This window comes from Rhipicephalus microplus, chromosome X (assembly GCF_043290135.1).
Source record: "Rhipicephalus microplus isolate Deutch F79 chromosome X, USDA_Rmic, whole genome shotgun sequence".
In the NCBI taxonomy this organism is placed as follows: domain Eukaryota; kingdom Metazoa; phylum Arthropoda; class Arachnida; order Ixodida; family Ixodidae; genus Rhipicephalus; species Rhipicephalus microplus.
The window spans coordinates 472,253,192-472,276,446 of NC_134710.1; the positions used below are offsets into that span (position 1 = coordinate 472,253,192).

General features: G+C 48.2%; 1 protein-coding gene across 10 annotated transcripts in view; it reads left to right on the forward strand.

The window, feature by feature from the left end:
* Ctl2 (Choline transporter-like 2) overlaps positions 1-23,255 on the forward strand; it is a 380,476-nt gene that overhangs the window by 337,883 nt on the left and 19,338 nt on the right. For all 10 annotated transcript variants that reach the window (XM_075881408.1, XM_075881410.1, XM_075881415.1 and 7 more), the window contains one exon: positions 8,064-8,148. In XM_075881408.1, coding sequence (XP_075737523.1) covers positions 8,064-8,148 — 85 coding nt within the window. The remainder of the gene's footprint in view (positions 1-8,063; positions 8,149-23,255) is intronic.

A 23,255-nucleotide genomic window follows, 5' to 3' on the forward strand; every position in this document is an offset into this window, starting at 1 on the left:
GGCTTTGAGGTTAGAAGTTGATGGCAGTGGAATGTCAAACAAGAGACACGTTTCAGCTCCGAGCATGTGAGCGTTTAATCATGTGTCAGTATTAAAGCTGAAAGCATGGTGGAGAAGTAGCATTTGCATTGCACCATTTTGAGACAGGTTGAAAATAGGTGTTTTTGACCCAAGTTCGCATGTGTCCAGCTCATTTGCTATACCCCAAACCAAGAGAAATGCCCAGAGAAATGCAGCTGCTAATAAAACCATCACAGTAGTCACCACTGTGGTTGGGTACACTTAGCAGGCAAGTTCAGAGTAGTATCTCATAAAGGCTAGGTAGAAGTAACAAACATTTGGACCCGCATAAATATATTGCTGCTAATCGGGAGCTTTGGTAGAGATTGGATTAACCATTTTTGTATACACAGAAGTAGGGCATTCCTAGAGAACGAGCATGAAAGTACAGTGGAACTTCAATTATACACACCTCGGTTTCACGACGACCCGCATTTTACGACGAACAGCTCTGGTCCCGGCAAAATCCCCATAGAAACAATGTATTGGAAACCTTGGTTATACACTGCAGTTTTGCGCTGGCTTTCAGATTCTGTCAAAAAGGAAAAAAAAACATTTGTACTCGAAGCAAACGTCTACCAAATATTCAGGAGTGCAAAATATGAACTTGTGTACCCTTACGTTGACGACTGGAAAAGTAGAGCGAGTGAGACAGGATGTCTTCATAGAATGGAAAATTTATTCTCCTGAAAGTTCATGTGTGTCTACATACTCGCTCGCATGCATTCGTATCTGGGGTTGTTACCTAGTCATGCTCTGTTCACATAAAGTAGCTTCAACCGGCTAAAAAGCTGATATTCACGTTTTCAGTCTGTGGACTCTTCCTGGTCAACATACAGCTGATCTCCTGCCTTTGCCACACTCGCAGTCACTGGCTTGCGCGCACATAAGGGCACGACGCAGCTGTTTGACCGTACAAAATTAGTACTTTCATTTGACGTTCGTTCAATTTTTATAGATTTCGCTAAAGCATTTGACTGCGTGCAACACAAAAGGTTGATGACTAAAATCTGTAATCTACAGCTAGATGATAAAACAACCCAGTGGATAAGCGATTTTCTTACTAACAGGGTTCAGTCAGTTAAACTCAATGTTATCTCTACTCCCAGACCCATCAAATCCGGGGTACCCCAGGGTTCCGTACTAGGCCCTCTGTTGTTTCTAGTCTATATTAATGATATCGGATCCAATATTAACTCTTCACTACACCTTTTTGCAGACGATTGCATAATTTATAAGGAAATCACCGAACTGAAGGACGTACACATATTGCAGTCCGACTTGACAAAATTATCAGAATGGTGCCGTTTATGGCAAATGGAAATAAATGTAAACAAAACCAAACGCGTACGCTTTTCATCTGTTGCACATCCTTCGCCCATTGAGTATGTCATAAACAACTTGGTAATTCAGTTTCATCTATTAAATATCTAGGTATTTTATTCCGCTTTGATATAACCTGGAATAGCCACATAGAATATATTACTGCGAAAGCACTACGGAAACTTGGTCTTCTTAAGCGCCGCCTGAAACTTGCAAACAAAGACACCAAACTTCACGCATACAATACTGTTATGCGGCTAACCTTAGAATATGCTTCCATAGTATGGCACCCCCACACAGCAACCCTTACTGATACGCTCGAATATGTTGAAAACAAAGCCGCACTATTTATTTTGTCATGTTATTGCCGCTATGAAAGTGTGTCATTTATTAAGAAAAATTTCAATCTCTCCCCTCTTTCCCTGCACAGAAAATATTTCCGCTTATCTTTCTTCCACAAATTATACCACAGTGATTGCCGTGATTCACCCTGCTTTGTACATTTCCGCAGGCGTTGACCATCATCATAAAATTGAACCTATATTTTCTCCCACAAAATAACACCAATACTCACCCCTTGTCTTAGCGAGAACCGAGTGGAACGCTCTGCCTGCCAGAATTCTAACGCATACACAGCAATCATCTTTCTAGTCTGCATTATTTGCGTTCCTTGAATGTGTTGGACAATTTTAGGCATTGCTGTATAACGTGTCGTGCAGCTTTTTTAATGTGCTCGCTTGTGAACACCTTGCTGTGTTATTTCTTGCTTATCTTGGTTGACAGACTGTGTGTCCTGCGCATGTTTTCTCGTCTTCCTTTCTTGTTGAAAGATTGCTGTTACTGATTACTGTATGAAACTCCCTTTATGTAATGCCCTAGAGGCCCTTAAGGTATATAAATAAAAATAAATAAATAAATAACAACAGCGGGACACCACTAGTTGCATTTCACAAGGCTGTCATGCGCTAACGCTAAATCGCGCACAACATACCGTTACGTCTTGCCACTCTCCCCAACCAGGCCGAACTCCCCTCTTCCCTATCCACGCAACCGCCACAACTCCCATCCCAATGATGATGATGGTGCCATCATGTAGTGCCCTCTCTCAGCCATGTCCCGATGAAGATGATGACGCCGTCACGTAACGCCCTCTCTCGGCCACCCTCACAGGTCTCCCCCCCCTCAAAATGTGAAGCCACCACTACGCATCGCCTGCAGCTTCATGGTAGAATGTCAGCTGATCTGCGTGTGCCACACCGTGGCAATGACCCATTTTGGGGTCCACTAGAACAAAGTCATTCTGTCCTACACGTCTCACTGCCCGAAAGGGACCGGAACGCCGGGGTTCAAGCTTCGAGGAGAAGCCCTTGGTGGCATAGTGAGGGAGTGGCTTTCAGGCAGAACAAGATCACCCTCCTGTATTGTCTGTGGCCGCCTGTGCCGGTCGTAGCAAGTCTTCTGGGCGCATCACATGTGGTCCTGGTGTGCCCTGGAGAAGTCAAGCACCTCCTGCAGACACTTGGAGACCTCAGTAGCAAATGCACGGTATGCTGTCGCAGGAGGCTCCACTTCCTCTTTGGCTTCACCCTGTGTCCATGGGGTTCTCAGCTCCCGGCCAAAACAGAGAAAGGCAGGCGTGTAGCCCGTGACAACGCTTTCAGCCGTGCGCATGGCTAGAGCAATTTCAGGGATGTGCTGGTCCCAGTCTTTGTGGTTGGAACAATAAGCCCTAAGGCACTGCTTGATAGTGCCATTGTGGCGCTCCACCATTTGCCTGGCAGGGCGGTACGAAACAGTGTGTCGGTCTTGTATGCCCCAGTGCTCAAGGAGGCCCTTCCACAACCTGCTTACAAAGGGCTTTCCATTATCACTTGAAATGGAGACAGGTGTGCCATGCCTGCAAAAAACCTGGATCATGCAGGCCACCACACTCTTGCTGTTTGCTGCCCATAATGGGAAAAGTTCAATGAACTTGGTGAACTTGTCAATCACCACGAGAAAGTACTTGTGGCGTCGAGGTGTCATAGGCAAGGGCCCAATTATGTCCACGCTGAGCTGTTCCATGGGGGCAGTGGCCCATTGACTGCTCATCAGCCCTTCTGGCTTCTGGCGGTGGGCTTTGGTGCGCTGACAAACCTGGCAGCATCGCACATACTTGGATATGTCCGAGCGCATACCCAGCCACACGAAATTCTGAGAAATGCGTTTGAGGGTCTTAAAAAAGCTGGAGTGGCCGTTAATCGGGTGGTCATGGGACAGTCGCAGGACCAAGTTGTAACGATGGTTTGGTAGCCAAGGTACTTTCCTGTTTCCTCGGTGCTGTACAAGCAACCCACTCTCTTCCATCACGGTCGTCTCCGCCAGGTCTTTGATCAAAGATTGATCACTGTCGGTGGACGGAAGTTTCCCTCCCTTCTTCACAGTTCGTAGTTTTCACAGTATGGGGTCCTGCTCTTATTCCTGGGCGAGGAGCCCTGCATCATTCAAGACAGTAGTGTCGTCAACTCCAGATGCTACAGCAGCTGCCTCAAAGCTGATTCGTGGGCTGGGCTCTGGAACAGCCATAGGGAACAACGTCTCGTGTAGACTCGGGCTTGGAACTTCCTGATGCTGAAGGGGAGCTCTGCTCAAGGCGTCGGCTGGCACATTTGCAAGACCCCGCCTGTGCTTGATCCTGCAGTTGAAACCTTGCAGCTGTAAAACCCAACGCTTTACATGTGGTGAGGCCTGGTCTGTGGTGAACATCCAGGACAGTGAGGAGTGATCACAGTGTATCTCAAACTCGGTGAACTCAAGGTATGGTCGGAACTTGTCCACTGCCCACACCACAGCCAGACACTCCCATTCTTGCACTGTATAGCGCTGCTCTGCCTCAGTGAGGACCCTGCTAATGAAGCTTATTGGACGCAGTTGAGCATCACTCTCGGCTGCCTGCAGAAGCACCGCTGCAATGCCGACTCCACTGGCGTCTGTTTCCACCACGAATGGTCTGTTGAGGTCCGGCAAGTTTACAACGACATCGTCGGCCAGGGACTGCTTTAAGTGCTCTAAAGGCTTCCTCTTGCTGCAGCTCCCACCACCAACGTTGGTTTTTCTTAAGGAGTTCTGTGAGTGGATGTGCAGTGATAGAAAAGGGAAGTATGAACCCTCTGTAATAGCCTGCTAGTCCCAGGAAGGCCTGCAGCTGTTTGAGTGTTGTTGGTTGAGGATAGCCCAGCACCGCACGCACTTTTTCCTTGTCCGGCCTACACTGCCTGGGCGATATTTCATGGCCAAGGAACTTCAGGTATTGACTGCACACGTGCACCTTCTCTGGGTTAATGGTCAGCTGTGCCGAACTTATCCGCTTCAACACCTCCCGAACATGCTCAAGATGATCCTCTAGGGTCTCTGAGTACACCAGGACATCATCGAGAAATGCCATGGCTAACTGGTGATTGATTCCCTCCAGTAGTCGGTCCATTAGGGTCTGGAACGTGGCAGGACCTCCGGCGACTCCAAAGGGCAGTCTCATGAGCTCGAAGGTTCCCCGATGCAAATGAACGCTGTCTTTGGAATATCCTGCTCTTGAACAGGGATTTGAAAAAAATCCTGTGAAAGATCAAAACTTGAGAACCACCTGGCTCGTCCCAGCTGTGCCAGCAACCAATCAGTCCTGGGCATAAGGTAGACTGGCACCTTAGTGCGTGCATTCAGCTGGCAGTAATCCACAGCCATGCGGTAGCCACCAGACTTCTTCTCAACCAGGACTGGAGCACTAGCATGCTGACTTTGGCTAGGATGGATGAGGTTCTGTGCCAGCAGGTCTTGAAGTCTTGAATGCAGTTGTCCATGATGGCCTGCCCTTGGCATTCACTGGTCGCAGTTTGCATCGAACAGGTGGGTTGTCTCCTGTGTCTATGTGATGCTCTGCCAGGGTTGTGCAGCCCGGAGTGGTGGTGAAGATTTCACTAAACTCTTCTAAAACGTGTTTCATGCGTGGGTCTAGGTCCGACAAGTGGCCGGGAATGATCACATTGCAGGCTGCAGTCGCGTCGTGCACACTGGCACACACACCGGCATCGTTCTCAGCAAAAATGCAGTGCAGACTGTCTCCAAAATCATCCACTGCCTGTGGCTGTTCCTTAACCGTCTTGACAAAGGGCACAATTCTTTGTGGTTCTGTGCCGACAGTCCACCCACCAAGTGACACGTGCAGAGAGATGCCACTCACCGTCAGGAAATCCCTACCAAGGACAACGTCACGACACAGGTCAGGAACGCACAAAAACTGCTGTCTACGGCAACCGGCAGCCCACTCGATCTGGAACTTCAGAGACATGGTTGACTGTGACCAGCCTGATACCAAACGCAGCACGCGTACGTCTGTCTTGGGTTTAGTTCCAGAAGCTTGGGCCGCCGCCGCAGCGTGCGGTCCGAAGAAGCTTTCACTTGAGCCTGTGTCTAGCAGGGCCTTGAACGTCGACGACCCGATACGGACGTCCATAAGGAGCTCTTTGCCACTGGCTGTGGTCGCTACTTGGTGCGCACTGCCGTAGGTGCCCGCCGGGGCAGCACCTACTGCCACTGGTTTCCCGAGCACTGTGCTTGCAGGTGACCCGATCACTGGCACCGGAAGCAAACGAGTGGCCCCATTCGTTGACCCGTGGCAGTTACGAGATATGTGGCCGAATCCACCACAGCGATGGCACTGCACACGCGTTGCTCCACTCGTGGGCTGCTGCCGTGGCATCGGTCCCGGCCCGTAGGGTGAGAACAGAGGCGCAGTGTCGCACAAGTACTGCCGGTGCCGGCAGTACGACGGGCTCAGCGCAGCTGGGTGCAGTGGCCAGTGATAAGTCGGCGCTACCAGTGGGGCGGCAGTGAGCGATGGTCGGGGGCCAGGCAAGGGCGGAACGCCAGATCTCTGGCTACTTGGTTGCTCGGAAGTGGCGGTGGCCTATATTGGAGGCGACGCCAAGCCCGCTCCATTAGGCCGTCGGCTGCCTTCACCAACTCGGCGAGGTCGTTGTAGGCATGCTCCTCCGCCATATCTTGCAACTGAGGGTGCATCTGCCTCAGCACGCGCTGCACCTTCTCGGCTTCGGAGACCTCTTCCCTGATGCGGTCGTAAAACTTAGTGATCGCATAAACAAACTCCTTTAAGTTCTCTTCTGGGTGCTGCGTGCACTGTTCGAGCTCCGCCTTCAGGCGACGCTTCGCGTCAATCAACGAGAACTCGAAGCGGAAGGCGGCAGTGAATTGCTCCCACGAGTCGAACCCCCGCACGAACCGCCACCACAACTTCGCGTCGGCCTCGAGGGCATCCGGTACCACGTGAGTCAGTCGCTTATCGGCGGCGACCCCCGTCGCGAGGCAGAATTTTTTCAGGCGTTCAAGAAACTCCTCCGGCGACTGCAAGTCTCTAGCACCAGAGTAGCGGGGGAGGTGCGCAGCGGCGAGTCGACGCGCAGAGTCGTTGGTGGCCCAAGGGACCGCGCCAGTGTTAGCAATCACAGTCCATGCTCCCACGTGCGGAGCTGTGGGCAGTGGCGTCGCCATCACTCGATCGCGCACGACCGCCGCGATTCGTTCGCGCTCCATGGCGGAGCCGTCGGTGCCCAGCAAAAGCTCTTCAACGACATCTTGGAGCCTAGGCGTGTCTTCCGCTGCTGTTGTCGGGCCTGAAGCCATCCCGGACGAGCCCCCACTTGTCATGCGCTAACCATAAATCGCGCACAACACACCGCTACGTCTTGCCACTCTCCCCAACCAGGTCGAACTCCCCTCTTTCCCACACACGCAACCCCCACAACTCCCAGTCCCAATGATGATGATGGTGCCATCATGTAGTGCCCTCTCTTGGCCAAGTCCCAATGATGATGATGACGCCGTCACGTAACGCCCTCTCTTGGCCTCCCTTACAAGGCAACAAATTACACTGCGCACAGCTCGGTCATGCACGAACACATTGTACGCATACTCGTGGTCCGTCGCCATTATGTGTTAGTGATGACACTGTGTCTGACTTTTCTCACGGCAGGCTGTTGGCAATGCAGTTTCGGTTTCATTTTCACACGCATCAATTTTTGGTCTCTATTTATCGGTATTAAGGTGCACGTTGGATTTAATTGTTTTTAAAGTTGAGAATAAAGATTCGCTCACACCTTCTTTAACTAAGTAGCGCTGCCATTAGCTTCCACTGGCAAGAATAATTTAATCTACCTTCCATGCAGAAGCATAAGGTCATGCTGTGGGCTTATTCAGGCAGTCTGTACCCGTTTTTCTGGCTAGGCTGTCACTGTCTGTAATCTTTGTTTTTTTTTTATCGACGTCCGGATTATACGGCGGTTTTGCGTGGTCCCCTAAAAGTCGTGTAATCGGGGTTCTACAGTATATAATTAGAAAATGATTTTATTTGGCAAGAGTCTTTCCAAATAAGTCCACGCTTGTGCTTCAAGGGGAAACAAAAATGTGCTGTATTGGTTTAGCGGCATCATTTAAGGACGATCTTTATTTCTTTTCTTTTGTTTCGATATTACTTAGTTGATTGCAGTGTTTGTCGTCTCATTTCATCCTGATCTCTTGCACTGCTCCCGTGCATCAACTCTGGCACAGTTTCGTCTAAGCATTTTCTGTATGTGCATTTGACAGGTTCTATTACAAATGATCTCTAGCTAACATGATGTGGCCTCTTGCAGACTATCTCTGTGGGTGCATACATCATAGCATCAAGCTTCTTCAGTGTGTACAGCATGGCTGTGGACACACTGTTCCTCTGCTTCTGTGAGTATGCTTTGTGTAAGACTGTTGCGGGGAAATTACCATATTGATGCAGTCATTCACGGGATGAGGAATTGTTGAGCAGGGAATGTCGCTTTATTCAATGTTACGACCAGTGTCTTAGCCATGGCAGCGACTGCCTGCCTTAGCGTTATGTTTATGTGGTCACTTTCCCTCACTAAGGAGGAAGTATGTATAGTACAGGCGAATTCAAACGTGACATGAAATTTTAAATCTAGTGACTGGTATGCATGGTTGCTCAAGATAACCATGTCATGTTGAATCAAATCTCGGACTGGAACCAGTTTCTAGCTTGAACCGAGGATACTAAAATGGAGTGATGCCTTATTGTGTGCTACACTCAAACCCCGCTACAAGAAACTCCATTTCAACGAAATTTTCGCTACAGCAAAAAATTTTCTGCTCCCTCTCAGTAGTCCGCAGGAGTCATGGTATACCGTATTTACTTGCATAATCCTCGCACTATTTTTGGCGGAAAACCGATGCAAGGTTAGGGGATGCGAGAATTACGCGGGGAGAACTTTCCACGAAAACGTACAGAAAGAAAAAGAAAACGAAGTGGCCGCAAATCGGGATTCTCACACCAGCAACTAACAGCAAGCTTTGAAAAGTACTAATTAAAACTTACCTTAACGATAAAAGCACAGGTTCAACACAAGGCAAGATTTATTTGAGACACAAAAGGGCGAGCAAATAGTCAGGAATGCGTGATGCATCATACACAAAGCTTGTGGGCGTTGCGGGCGTAGCGGTAGCTTTCCTCGCTTAATGGAAGCACTCAAAAGGTAAGCGTAGGACGTTAGTATTGGGCTGATGGCTATTTAACAGAATCGTCTGCAGTTTCCTTCTGAAGAAATAGTTTACCATCAATCCCACTTTGGTACGCACATGGCAGGCCCAACTCGTCTTGGTGGCTTTCAGCTGCCGTCACCAGTAGCGAACACAAAACTCGTAGACTCAGAAGGGCCTTCTGGCGGCCCTGTTGCCATTGTTTAGTGCGTGATCTATCACTTTCGACTTGAAATCAGCCGCGTAGCATCAGTATCGCGTCATAACGTGGCAAGATTACCGACACAAGGTATAAAACACGCCGCAACGCACACTTGCCCCTTTGGCTTGGCTTGGATTGGATTTTTGTGCAATAATAGTACGCTTGATGCTTGAGAGATGGCGCCAGACGGTGCACGCTATCATCATCAGTGGTTGTAACAAGCAGACGACATTATTGCGGCAGTTTTGGGGGTGCGATAATTACTCGAGGAAAAAAAAGAAATTGCATTTTTGTTGGGCGATGTGGGGGGTGCGAGAATTATGCGAGTGCGAGGGTTACGCGAGTAAATACGGTAAATATTCTCGCCACAATGAACATTTTTTTCTTCGGCCATTCCACTTCAACAAAATTTACGATGCGATTGCAGGCTCACATATTTAATGCCATGCAGTAAACACGATCTCTAACATTTTGATGCATTTTCAGAATGGGAAAATACGCCGGTGAAGTCTAAAACGCACATTGGCACCACCAGAAACCACCGCTAAAGTGAGCTAGAATAGGGTAGTGGGCTCACTCGCCGGCCGGCGCCATGCATTGCGGTGACGCCGCCAATGTCACACAAACGTGCTTCGGCGCGCCTCCGCGGCATGGCGCCACCGCCGCATTAAATGTAGCGAGCGTTGGCGCTGGGACAGCTGCTGCCTGTTTGGAGTGGCAGCCGGTGTGTGCGAGTTTTGTTACTTTGAGAACTCGTCGCGCTTTGCATCCTCATTCCCCTAGGTTCTTCGGCGAACAGTGATGTGGCCTGACGAGCAGTGACCCTCAAACGAGGTTAAAATACTTCCGCGGCGGCGAAACCGCTGTTTTGCGCCAGGCTGTCGTACAGGTTACGTCCACGTGAAGGGCAGCAAGAAGCCGTCTTTGTTCGGCGTTCTGAAGGATGCTGCCCCGAAGAAGCAATGGGAAAGAAATTTGCATCGAGCGGACAAAGCCCTGGACGACACATCTGCCGTGTGTGACCTTCATTTTCAGCCGAAGTATGTGCTACGGGACTACGTGCATATAATCTACGTGACTGGACTACTTGTGACTATAACCAGTGTGCTAGAAATGCTTTCTTATTTGACAGGGAAAGTAGCATTTAAATACATAATGACATGAAAGACCAGCCAAGACCCATTAGAAAATTTATTTGGTATTATACGTCAGTCATCCGGCAGCAACGACCACCCCGCGCCAACTCAGTTTTTGCTAACCATTACTTATCTGTCATTCTATGGTCTCGTGAAAACAGTTAGCCAGGGGAATTGTGACCAAGGCGAGCTAGCTTTATTGCTGGAGATCAATGCTGCTACTGACACACTTCCACAAGACGATTCACTTGGCAGTGCAAGCACTGTGAATGAGTCTATAGTGCCAGCATCTATTGACCACAACCAGCATACTGCTAGAAGTGATTCCAGGCTGATCTTTTATGTTGCTGGCTATATTGCGCCAAAGTGTGTCATTAAAACAAACTGCGAAGTTTGCATAACACTACTCACGATGCCAGCTCAAGGAGAAGATTTTCAGCTCACTTGTCTAACCACCTTTCGTGACAAATATGGACTGTTGTATCCATCTAGCCACCTGTACAGTTTTGTGAGCAAGCTAGAAAACATGTTTACAGAGTGCTTTTCTTGCTACAAGTTGCATTCTGACAGTATTTTCGGTGTATTGACAATTGTGAAAGAAAAGTTTTCCCAAGAAGTTGGGTGCGCACAACATGCCCCTGGCCTCTCAAAAGACGTAATCAGCTTTTATATTTTTACGCGATTTTGTAAAAGGCATTAATTCTGATAGAATTGAGAAGCGGGAAAAGGCAAAGCATCTAAAGTTGAGCCTCTGCTCCTGAAGAAGAAATATCCAGTAAGCAACTGTGCCCAATATATATCTGATGAATAACTTTTCATGTACTTGTGCCCAGTACTTGGGGATAGTGGCTTCCTGTTTTTATCTGTGGATTTTTACAGTCTTTGCATAAGAATATTCAGTGCTGAAATATCCCAACTACAGAGCCAAGATAATGGATATCTGCAGAAAGAATGAGCAGCTGAAAATTTTTAAATGTTGTGAAATGTATAACATATAGAGCTCGTGGTAAACTCGCGAGTGTGTGCCAAGGTCAGCATCGCTAATATGTTCACATGCTCGTAAAAGGCGTGCGTGACGAAAGTAGGGCCCGAGAAATTCAAAGAATCCAGTTTACAATTGATAGCCGCGCAACGTAAGCTTTGAAAAGTTCGCCATCGCTGCTTATCACTTGTAAGAGAATTTAATTGCTTCTCATGTTTGCACAGCATTCCTTGCATGCATCGAGTTCTGCATGCAGTTCAATCGCGTGAGTTACGCCCACAGAGTTTATGAAAAAAATGTTTTCTACAGCTTTATTCGCACGAGTACTGACAGTATTCGGTGTGTTTCATTTAACATCAAATAACGAGCTAACAGTTTAGCTGCATACACCATGCTACAGTGTTCTAGATGGTTACCTAAGCGCACATGAAGGCCAACGGCCTACGCACCTAGCTCCATGCTAGTTTTGTTTCTTTATTTTTATTGTCTTAGCAACATCAACATCACCGTTTACACTGCCGAAATTCGCGCGAATTTGCGTCCAGTGCATTGGATAACAGCGCACAAAAAGCATGATTTCAATTGCGCACCAACGCCTCCGTTAGGCAGTGCCCTACATTGAAGTCGCTGGTGGCGCCACCACACGTGTGACATACCCGGCGTCAAGCAGGGGACCCCAGCAAGCCCACTACCCTATTCTAGCTCACTTTACCGCCGCTGTTTACTAAGCATGGGGGCCACCATTGCTCGATAGCGATGGCAATGAGACTGCCCTTCTTTTGGCACTGGCTTGCTTGTTAGCCACATATGATCCAAACCTGAAACTCTGTTGCTCAGTGCATGGTTTCTATCACACAGCTGCCAGGTGCAATCGCGAAACTATGCTTTTTCTAATGCCAATGCTTTTTGTTCTGTTCGCACTTGGCCAGTGTTTTAACTATTCAGAGCAGCTGTTTGTTCACGTTATCAACAAAATCAGCCAGCTGCAAGTGGTGGATGATAATAACAGCATAAAATAAGGCAAAAGTCACCGCTCTATGATACCCCACCTTCTTCTTGGCGTTGTCGGATATAGTTTGATGATGAACAGCTGCTAGTGTTAGCGTGTTAGTGCAACTGTTAGGTTCATTCACGAAAGCTGTTTCAGCCGTAGTTTCAGCGTGCTTTTCACCAAGGCAACGCTATGCATAAGTGAGGATTGTGTCCTAACTCTGCCAAGAAATAAAAGGAAGGAGCTGACACTTTTTAATTTTAGGAATGAAACTTTGTTTCGCTAGCTCAGATCAGCTATGTTTTTTCAAGAACAATGAAATTTTCGCTTCAATGAAATTTTTTTGTGCCGTGTCAGTTTATTTATTTATTTAGTAAATACTGCCGACTTTTATGCGAAGTCGTAGGCAGGAGTGGGTGACAGATACACTTGATTGGACATTTTCCAGGGCAAGAAAACAACAGAAGTTTAAAACAGAAAAAAAAATATGTCGGGGGGAAATAGAGAAGAAAAACAGGGATTTACAAACATTGAAGTCAATGCAGCGCTTCAGAATGAGCAAGTTTCGTTGACAAAAAAAAACAGGCGAGAAAAACACATATCGACACAATCGACGAAGCGTGATACAATTGAGCTAGCGCTGAACATAGGAAAGTAATACAACTCAGACACACACGGGAGAGATTAAATGCGGTGACAATGAAATAAAAAGAAAGAAAGAAAAAAAGTTCAAAGGATAGCTGGCAGATTTGCTATCGCATTCATGAATGAAGCGACAGTTGTGGATGAAACAGCTTCATCGGGCAGGGCATTCCAACTACGTGCTGCTCGGGGAAAAAAAGATTTTTGGAAAGCAGTGGTTCTGCATGAAAATTCCTGGACTTTCTTGCTGTGGTGCGACCGGGTTATACGTGATTTCGGCGGTAGAATATATTTAGTTTTATCGATTCCAAGGTTATTGTGATAGATCTGATAAAACAGTTTCAGTCTTTCACGGGAGCGCCTGCGTTCTGAGGGTTCCAAATCCGAACTTTCGAGGAGGGTCGAGGGGGATGTGTTTCTTCTATAAGCATTGTAAATAAACCTTATGGATTTTCTTTGTACACGTTCCAGTTTTTTAATGTTTGCCGATGTATGAGGTTCCCACGCAGGAGACGCGTATTCCAATATGGGTCTCACGTAAATTTTGTACGCCAATATTCTAATTTCTTTGGTAGATTTTCCAATGGTTCTGCGTAAGTACCCTAGTGCCTTCATTGCCTTTTTTTGTGTGTACTCTATGTGCTCGTTCCACTTTAGGTCGGAGGTAATTATAACCCCTAAGTATTTGTACCTGTTAACTAGAGATATACAGTTATTGTTGATGCAATAGATGAAAAGAAAGGGACTTTTTTTTGCGGGTAACTCTCATAGCGACGGTCTTTTTTGGGTTAATGCTCATCTGCCAAGTCGAACACCAAGAGTGTATCTTATCCAGGGATTTGTTTAGGGTGATCTGGTCGTTGGGGTCATTGATGATGTGGTACAGGATGCAGTCGTCTGCAAAAAGCCTTATTTTAACGGGTATGTCACAGACTATATCATTAATAAGTACTAAAAACAGAAGCGGGCCAAGGATGGAGTCTTGTGGTATACCGGATTGAACTGAAGTGGGGGTGGAGCTTGAGCCATCTACAGAGACACTTTGGTATCTATGGGAAAGGTATGCCCGAATCCATGTTAGTAAAGAATCGTTTTTCAGGATCGGTTTTAATTTTATAAGCAACTTGTGATGGGAGACTCGGTCGAATGCTTTTTCGAAATCAAGGAATATAATGTCAATTTGTCTATGGCTATCTAGAGCACTAGCGAGGTCGTGAACTGTCTCAAGTAGTTGTGTGGTAGTCGATAGTCCTTTGCGAAAACCGTGTTGCCGGGAGTCAATTATGTTGTTTCTGTCAAGGAAGGCGGAGATGTGTTTAAATACTATGTGTTCAAGCAATTTTGCACATGTACATAACAAAGAAATAGGCCTGTGTGATGACACAAGTGACTTGTTTTCAGATTTAGGTATAGGAATGATTTTTGCGTATTTCCATTCACTCGGGACTTCGCCACTAGACAATGATTTGGAGAATATAAGTGTTAAATGTTTGGAGCACCATTCCGCATAACGAACAAGAAATTCATTGGGTATAGCATCAGTTCCGGGTAATTTTTTTGTATCAATGTTCAGCACCAACGACAACACATCTTCTTCAGAAACGCTAATGTTGTCTAAGGGATCTATGTCATCTAATGATGAAAAAGGAGGGGCGATTCCGTTATCGTTTGTGAACACCGAACTGAAGTAGTCATTCAACGCCTCTGCGATTTCTGCACTGTCGACTACGTTTGTATCGTTTATGGAAAGACTGATCGAAGTTTTATTTTTTGGTGCGATATGACGCCAGAATTTCCCAGGCGATGAAACAAGAAAGTTTGTTAAGGACACTTTCTGATAGTTGTTTTTGGCTTCTGAGATTACGTTTTTGAGTTGCACGCGCAGTGTTAGCAATTTATCTGTGCTGTTCTTTGAGGGGCGTCGTTTGTGCTGTTTTCTAGCTTTATTCAGCTTACGACCTAACCGGATAAATATCTTTTGTTGTCCAGGGGTTAGAATTGTGCAGTACTTTATCTTTGCATGGAACGAAGTTTTGTATGCAGTTGAATACTAACTCTTTAAAAAAGCGCCATAGGTTATCTACTGAATGTTCAGCAGATTCATAAAGAGAAGTAAACTCAGAAAAGCTGTTGCCCATAGCGTCCGAAATGTCAACGTCACTGGCACGAGAAAAAAAGAGAATCTTCCTTTTTTAAACCGTGTGTCTTGCCGTAAAATCTATTTTCATAATTAGAAACACCATTTTATGGTCAGATATGCCCTCAAGTACCTGGACCTGTGGGTTGCGACGCAGAATGCCGCTGTTAACAAGAAAGAGGTCCAGGACTGACTTGCTGTTTCGTTGAGTTTGAGTAGGCTTCTTCACTAGTTGCGTTAAGTTGTGAAACAAAACAAGGTCAGCAAGTGGCTCGGAAGCTCTGCAAAGTGGATCCGGGAAATCTTGAGCCCAGTTTATCAGAGGCATATTGAAGTCGCCGGCCAGTAGCAAATTGCATGCGTGATTTCTATATTGACACAAAAATTTATTTATTTGATCAAAAAACGTGTTGTCAGCGTTCGGAGGGCGATAGAATCCTCCAATGAATAAATTAAACTCTTCGAGAAATATTTTTATAATTACACATTCAATTCCAGGAATATTTTGTAGTCTTAGGACGTTTAATGATTCCAAGAATAGGATAGCTACTCCACCGCCTCGAGAATCCCGGTCGTATCTATGGATTTTATGGTGGGGAAATGCAATTTCAGCGTCAGTGATGTCTTTGTGCAACCAGGTTTCAGTTATAATTATTACATGAGGTTTATGTGCTATTATAATGCTTTCCAAGTCATCCATTTTATTCAATATGCTGCGTGCATTAAGATTCAAGCACCTAAACGTTTTTAGCTGCCCATGAGGTCATTTAGACCATCGTGTTCTATCACCATCTTTACCAACCCGCACCCTTATCTTCTTAGTATCATCCCACGTGTACATATTGCCATTGATCTTGATCTTGTCGTAAAAAAGCTGCACTTTGCTTCCAGATGCTCTTTCATCAGCGGAACTTGGCCATAATTGCTTTATAACATGCCTTGTTGAAGCAGAAAAGTCTTCCAAGATAGTAATATTTCGTTTGCCTTTTAGCTTTGAACAATTTTTTAGCACGTTCAGCTTATCACGGTGGTCCAAGAACCTCATGATTACTGGGCGCGGTTTATTTATTTGTTTACGCCCCATTCTGTGCAGCCGTTCAAGTGAGGAAACCTGCACACCCAGTGTTTCCTTAAATATTTCTTCAACAATTTTTTCCGTAAGTGACTCGGGCGTCTCATTTTCATTCTCAGTAATACCGAATATTATGAGATTATTTCGCCTACTTCGGTCTTCAAGATCAACAAGTTTTCTTTGTAATGTCTGAATGCTATCCTCTATCTTGTCAATTCTTGCTACAAATTCTAAGCACTTTGCCACGGATTCCTCTACATTCTTCAGTTTTATTTCTATGCCGTCTAGTCTTTTCATCATACTTTTCTGACCCGCAAGAATTTCTGTGAGTAGTTCCCGATCACTAGGACCAGGATTTGGCTCCACATCGCCAGATAGTAATAGCAGCGACAGTACAAATTTTTTTGCATATGATATAAAAGCACTCAGGTAGTGTGGGCACGTCAGCTGGACAAAGAAGGGATCGCTAGTTTTCACCGTAGAATACTTTGAACTAACCTGCGTGAAAAACAGGATCGGGTTCATAGCGTCCGCCGGGAGCCAGCTGACGCGCCCACTGACAGGTAGCCGGTAGGATGATCTTCTTATAGCTGTTGATAGTGGCACTGAAGTTGAATGTGGTGGTACGGTGAAGTCCAGGATCTGTGATCGTTCGTATTCGTAGTTTTCAGTGTTGGAGCTGGTATCGGTTGCGGAGCATGTTGTTTCCTCATGCGCGCCGGCCGTCCGTGGAGCGATAAGTAGCAAAGCCTGCGTGAAAAACAGGATCGGGTTCATAGCGTTCGCCGGGAGCCAGCTGACGCGCCCACTGACAGGTAGCCAATAGGATGATCTTCTTATAGCTGTCGATAGTGGCGCCGAAGTTGAATGTGGTGGTACGGTGAAGTCCAGGATCTGTGATCGTTCGTATTCGTAGTTTTCAGTGTTGGAGCTGGTATCGGTTGCGGAGCATGTTGTTACCTCATGCGCGCCGGCCGTCCGTGGAGCGATAAGTAGCAGAGCCTGCGTGAAAAACAGGATCGGGTTCATAGCGTCCGCCGGGAGCCAGCTGACGTGCTCACCAGTTTCAGTTGTTTCGTTGTAAAAGGACACGATCAGTTTCGTTGTAGAAGGACATGACCGTAATGCATTTTATGCTTTTTATGTCTGTTTATTGGCCAGACTGGTGGGTAGCTTCACCAACAGAAACATGGCATTGCAAAAATGCATTGCACCATGGCAGCGCCCCAGTGAATCCTAGTTAATGCCAGTGTAAATTAGTTGCTAGAATAGTTCCACAGTTTCACTTTGGCGATACTACCGTATTTATTCATGTAATGAACCCACCTTCTTTTTTTAAGAAAAGTTGATGCCAATTAAGGGTGAGGGCTCATTACGCGGGGGAAAAAAAAGTCAAGGGATTTCGAACAGCAAAAATTTCGCATGTAACTATTAAAAATGGCTGCCCAACTGCTGCTGGCCTTCAATTCAGTAGCAGGACTATGGAGCCTCTTTGTTCTAGCCGGGGACATGCGTGACGAACCTTTCTTTTAGTTCGAAGCTGTACATGCGCTCTCCGCACAACCGCACTGCACGTGCCAGGACACTTGCTGCGCACAAGTGGAGGGCGAAACAGCATTGTCAATACGCTTTTTCGCCCTTCCTGTGCTTTGGGCAAGTGTCCTGACACATGCGGCGTGACTGTGTTGATAGCGTGTGTACAGACCAAGGCACACGAATTGACCCTGAAAGTGGAGTCTAGCCATTCGGTTCCTATGCTTCAGAGCATGCTCAACCAACTGTTAAGTTTAGAGCCAGTTATGTTGCTAGCGTACAAGCCAATCGTCAATGATAACACATCATCGAATGACAGCGCACACACATTGCGGGTGCACATCACGCCTTCGGCGCAATGGGCACGGTTGCATTTAGTTTCCTGCGTTATTTTCTCGCTGCTGTGCTTGTTTGGTGCTATAAGCAGAACGTTTCTCTTGCGTTCGAGAAATGGCCCTCTGCCGCAAAAGATGCAATGTTTAAATTTCGATCAATGTCTTCCGTGCTCACGCCGCTGTAACTGTTTCTCATTGTTGTTAATTAAACTACGTTTTGACTTTTAATGCGTTGTTATTTTGTGATATAATGACGTGGTTGAACTTTGTTTTGATCGTCAACAGCGTTGGCTATCACACCGAAATAAAATGCACAGATACTGGACCAAGGGAGGGGGTGGGTCAGTTTATTATGTGAGTACAATCGAGCCCGCTTATAACAAACCCGAACCTGACATGGCATCCGTTCTCTGTATCCCGAAGTTCGTAGTAAAGGAAACACAGCTTTTAAAAAAGTTGCTAGTGAAAACACAAACTTTTTTGCCCAAGAAAAGTCTATGATACACGTGTTTCGAAGAGCAGAAGCGATAAGGGCAGTCTCGAGTTTATTTCAAATGGCTGCGTGAGGCACTGGCTCCAAAGTTTCGTCATTCTTTCAATCCGATTCCTCCAAATCGCTTTTGCTGCCTACTTCATTCACAATGCCCTTATCAGTACACGGTCCCACGGTGTTGACATTATCATCGGCTGTAATGAAACCATCGCAACAAATGTCCCACCCACTCTCTCATGTTGGAGTCGATGACGTGCTGCCACAAATCGCCGCAGGAGTGAGTGGTCCTGTTCGGAAGCTTCAGGCTTGACATCGGGCCTGACGTGGATGAAGTCGGCCTTGCGAAAACAGTGTCGCGCGCATGTAGCCGTCACCGCCGCTTACGAAATATTCACCATCTCCACAGCTGAATACCAGGATGCCCGAAGCAGCAAGTTGGCTGCCAAGTGGTCAACAGTTATGAGCGAGCGCTCGGCAACGTGGCACTTAATGAGCGGATTATGCCCAAGCCAAGCGGTCACACTTGTGGTGTACACGTATCCCGAAGGAGTACAGTCACCAGCGTGGGTCCGGTCTTAGCGAGCCGCAGGGCACGCGTTAACCGTCGCCGTGGCGAGAACACGATGCTGGTCAAAGTCGCAACACTTTATTGTGGCAACGCCAAACGCAGTACAGCCTGTTGCAAAGGCGCGGCGGGAAAGCAAATAAGCTTATCCACGCCACGGGCACAGAAGTACTACACAGGGTGCCATGAGCATGTCTCCGCGGTAAAGGTGATCCATGGAGACACCGGGACCAAGGCCCGGTTGCTCGAGCAAGGGCAAAGGCGCTCGCGTTGGTTTCGGAGGGAGACGGGTCGGCGTAGCTAGGCCACGCACTAGGACACCGTACCACCCTTCGGCCGTTCGTACGCAGTGGGGCAAAAAAAGGTGAGCGTTCGCCTCGGGCGCAAGGCGCCGTCAGCGAAGTCCGACGAGCCCCGAGCGACGGGAGCCGACGGACGGAAAAGATTGCGTGGTTTATTGTTTGCAGTTCTGGAGAGTATCTGTCTGCCCGCTCCCGACACAGCGCGCGAAAAGCCTCTCGGGAGACTCCGCGCGCGGCGCCACAGTCAACATCCGCTACCGGGTGAGGGGGTTAAACAACACTCCACTCTCCCAGCACGGCAGACAGCAAAGAAGGGCAGACATCTTGGGACATAAGAACGGCAGAAAAGGCGGCAAAGCCCGTGCAAAGGCAGCGGGCTAGCCTGAATTCCCACATCCCCCTCTCCTAAATTTGCCCTTTACCGGTCTGCAAAAAGCAGCCGGACGTCACCCATGCAGTTAGGATAACACTGCTATGAGCGACAGCTAACCTCAGTCCAGCCCTGTTACTGCTGCTAAAGAGATGATGACAAAGGAGAAACAAAAACATAAATAAAAATAAACACATGACAGTATAAAAACAATTGCGAAAGGGAGCACAGGGAAGTGGGACTAGTGTTCGTGGTACTGAAGCAGGATAGCGTCCACTGCGCGGAGGGGCGGAAGGGCGTGACAGTGTCCGCTGGTTGCGATGCCCGAGTGTGAGATCAGAGGCACGGAGGGGCTCACCGATGGCTCGTTGCTGCTTTTGTTTAGCTGCGAGTCCGATGATTGTCGCCTCAGGTGTGGTTCGGAGGCCCCGTATTTTTGGCTCGATGACGGAGCTGGGACGTTGCGGGAAGCCGGGCCTCTCCAGTGATCAGGGAGGCCGAACCACAATTGGCTGCGAGGCGCCCTGGCGATAGCTGCTTTCAGCTGGCCTCGCGCAGGAGCCATGGTGGGAAAGGCAGCAGGGCTTCTTCGGCGACAGCCGAGAGCAGGGCACAGCCAGACGGTCTGACGTCAGTAGGTCCATGCACCCCCAGCATCTCCAGTGTCTGCGTCGATGGGGGGAAACCATGACACACTCTTCGCGGGCACGCACTGAAGTGTCACGCACTTGCACACGCACAGGAGCACGCACGCACACACCACCGATGGCTGCGCGAGCGTAGGCGCAAAGCGTCCTTCATCTCTCTCTCCTGGCATAAGCACCTAAGCACCGACACTAAAGGTCACACACCGGTTCCCTTCGTAGTATACGAAATAAACACAGAAAAAAAAGTAAAACAGAGCAAAATGACATTCAATATTTGGCTGAAGGAAGATAAAAAACATAAAATACAAATAACACTTAATATTAGACAAAAGTAACATAAAATACTCAAGAACACTTTAAAAAAAACACTGGCAGCAGACTGGGCGGGGTCGACTTCTTTATGAGAAAAGGCCGTAAAGAAGCTAACCTATACTGAGGCTAGACAGTAAACTGAGGGCCTTCGGTTGCGGAGAAGTCCGCCGTCCGGCGCGAAACCACAAAGGTGACCGCTTCCTCAGATTATACCGGTGCGGGGTCCGAATGCGGTCCGCCGCCCCGGGTGTGCCGCGTTGTTTGCGTGAAGTACCGCAGGGCGCTGGCGCGAGCTCGTCGGACCGTGAGACAAAGGGTTTCAGGTCTGTGATATGGGCACGGCTGAGTTTTCTCGTATGGGGATCTTTCAGCAAGTACGCGAGTGGAGTGCAAGCTTTCTCCACTCGGTACAGACCAAGCCACTTAGGAGCGAGCGAGGTTGAGAACCCCTTACTGGCATTGCTAAGAGCGTGGTTACACTTCAGGACAAGATCGCCCACCTCAAAAACTAGGTCGCGACGCTTGCGGTCATATTGGGCCTTCTGCTGAGCCCCGGCCGACGCCAAACTTTGCCTTGCTTTGCAGAAAGCTCGACAAAGCCTGTCCGGAAGTGTCGACCCGTAAGCAGAGCAGTCTGCCCGCGTCTCCTCGTCCTCGAGCTGGCATTGAGTGACGCTGGTCACCGGATTTGCCAACTCCCTTCCAAAATTTAAGAAGGTGGGCGAGAAACCAGTTGAGCATTTCTCGGATGTTCGAATAGCGAACGCGAGCTCACTCAAATGGTCTGGCCAGTCCCTTTGACTTCCGGCAAAGGCCGCCAACATCGGTTTGAGCGTTTGATTGACGTGCTCCGTCAAATTGGACTGGGGATGGTAGGGTGAAGTGGTGTAGTGATCAATTCCGAGGGAACGGCACGTGACACCAAACACCCGAGCGGTGAAATACGAAGCATTATGAGTGATGAGCCTTTCCGGGAAGCCGAACTGGCAAAACACTTCCTGCAGCTTCTCAAGCATCACTCGCGCTTCACCTTCCGAAGTGGGAAAACTTCCACCCATTTTGAAAAGTGATCAACGACTACCATTAGGTGAATGAACCCCTGCTTACTTCTGGGAAATAGTCCCATTAAATCGCAGGTGGCTACTTGCCACGGACGCTTACTGACAATCGGTTTCATAAGACCGGGTGGTTAGCCACCCCTTGATTTCACCGTTTGACAAACGCGGCAAGAACAGCAATAGCGAAAAATGTCTCGCTTCATGCCGGGCCAGGTCACAACGCGGCTCAGTTTTGCAAAAACTTTCGAGTCACTCAGGTGACCGGCCATGGGTTCGTCGTGAGAGGATCGTAGCAGTGCGGCTATCAGACTTTTGGGCATAACCACCTTAAAGGGGTCGATGGACTCGTCGTCAGTCGCTATATACTTCAGCAGGAGTCCGTCATGGTCCAGCAAGTATGAATCCACCGGGGACTCAACGACACATGCTGGTTCGAGCCCCCTATTTGCACCCGCTGCATGGCAAGCAGCGTCACGGCACTCCGTCTCGTCGAGACAGTCGCTATCGGCGCTCGCTGCAGGACAAGCAGCGTCACGGCGCTCCATCTCTCTGAGACTGTCGCACATTTCGCGACAAAACGGATCACTCTGCTGGGCCTTCAGAAGCTCTTCTCTGCTGAAAGCGATTCCCATTCTCCCAAAATGGGGGAGTCTGGTATCGCGCCCACTCAGGACCGCAGCAAGAACCGCTTGAGTCGGCATTATGGGTTCGCTCTCGGCCTCGTGGCCTTCAGAAAGCTCCCCCGCTCGGCCACTTCGCGGTGCGCCGCTTACCTGGTTAGCAGCCAAGGTTTGTCCGCATGGGGACTCGCGCTTCTTGCCAAATGGCGGCGAAGCTGCTGTTTCGCCCCCAATGCTTGCATGTGCTAAGGCACCGCTAGGGGCTGTCGCACCGGGATCAAGGTCCTCTGCCGACAATGGGGCACGAGATAGCGCGTCAGCGTACCACGTTGGTGCTCCCCTTTCGATTCTGCACTTAAAAGTCATAGTGCTGTATCGGGAGAGCCTAGCGCGCCAGCCTGCCGGCAGGCTCACGGAGCCGCATCAGCCAGCTGAGCGCACTGTGATCCGTTTGCACCACGAATTTTGACCCATCAAGATAGACGTCAAACTTCCACAGTGCGAACACGATGGCGAGGCACTCCTTTTCAGTCATGGAATAATTTTTCTCCGCAGAGACCAAGGAGCGGCTGGCAAAGGCCAACGGCTGCAACACGCCATCGTATTCCTGTAGTGAAACAGCTCCTAAACCCAGATTGCTCGCATAAATTTGTACAACGAACGGTCTGGTCAGGTCGGGGAGCTTGAGCTGCGCTGTCTCCGCTATGGCGTTAGACAGTCGGCAAAATGCCTCCTGCTGCTCAAGTCCTCATCGCCACTCAGCAGACTTACCCAAGAGTTTGCTCAAGGGCGCCTGCAGTCGGGCACAGGACGGAATGAAGGAACGGTAAAAGTTGACCATTCCTAAAAACCGGCGAAGGCCACGTACGTCCTTGGGCACAGGAAAATCGAGAATAGCTCGAA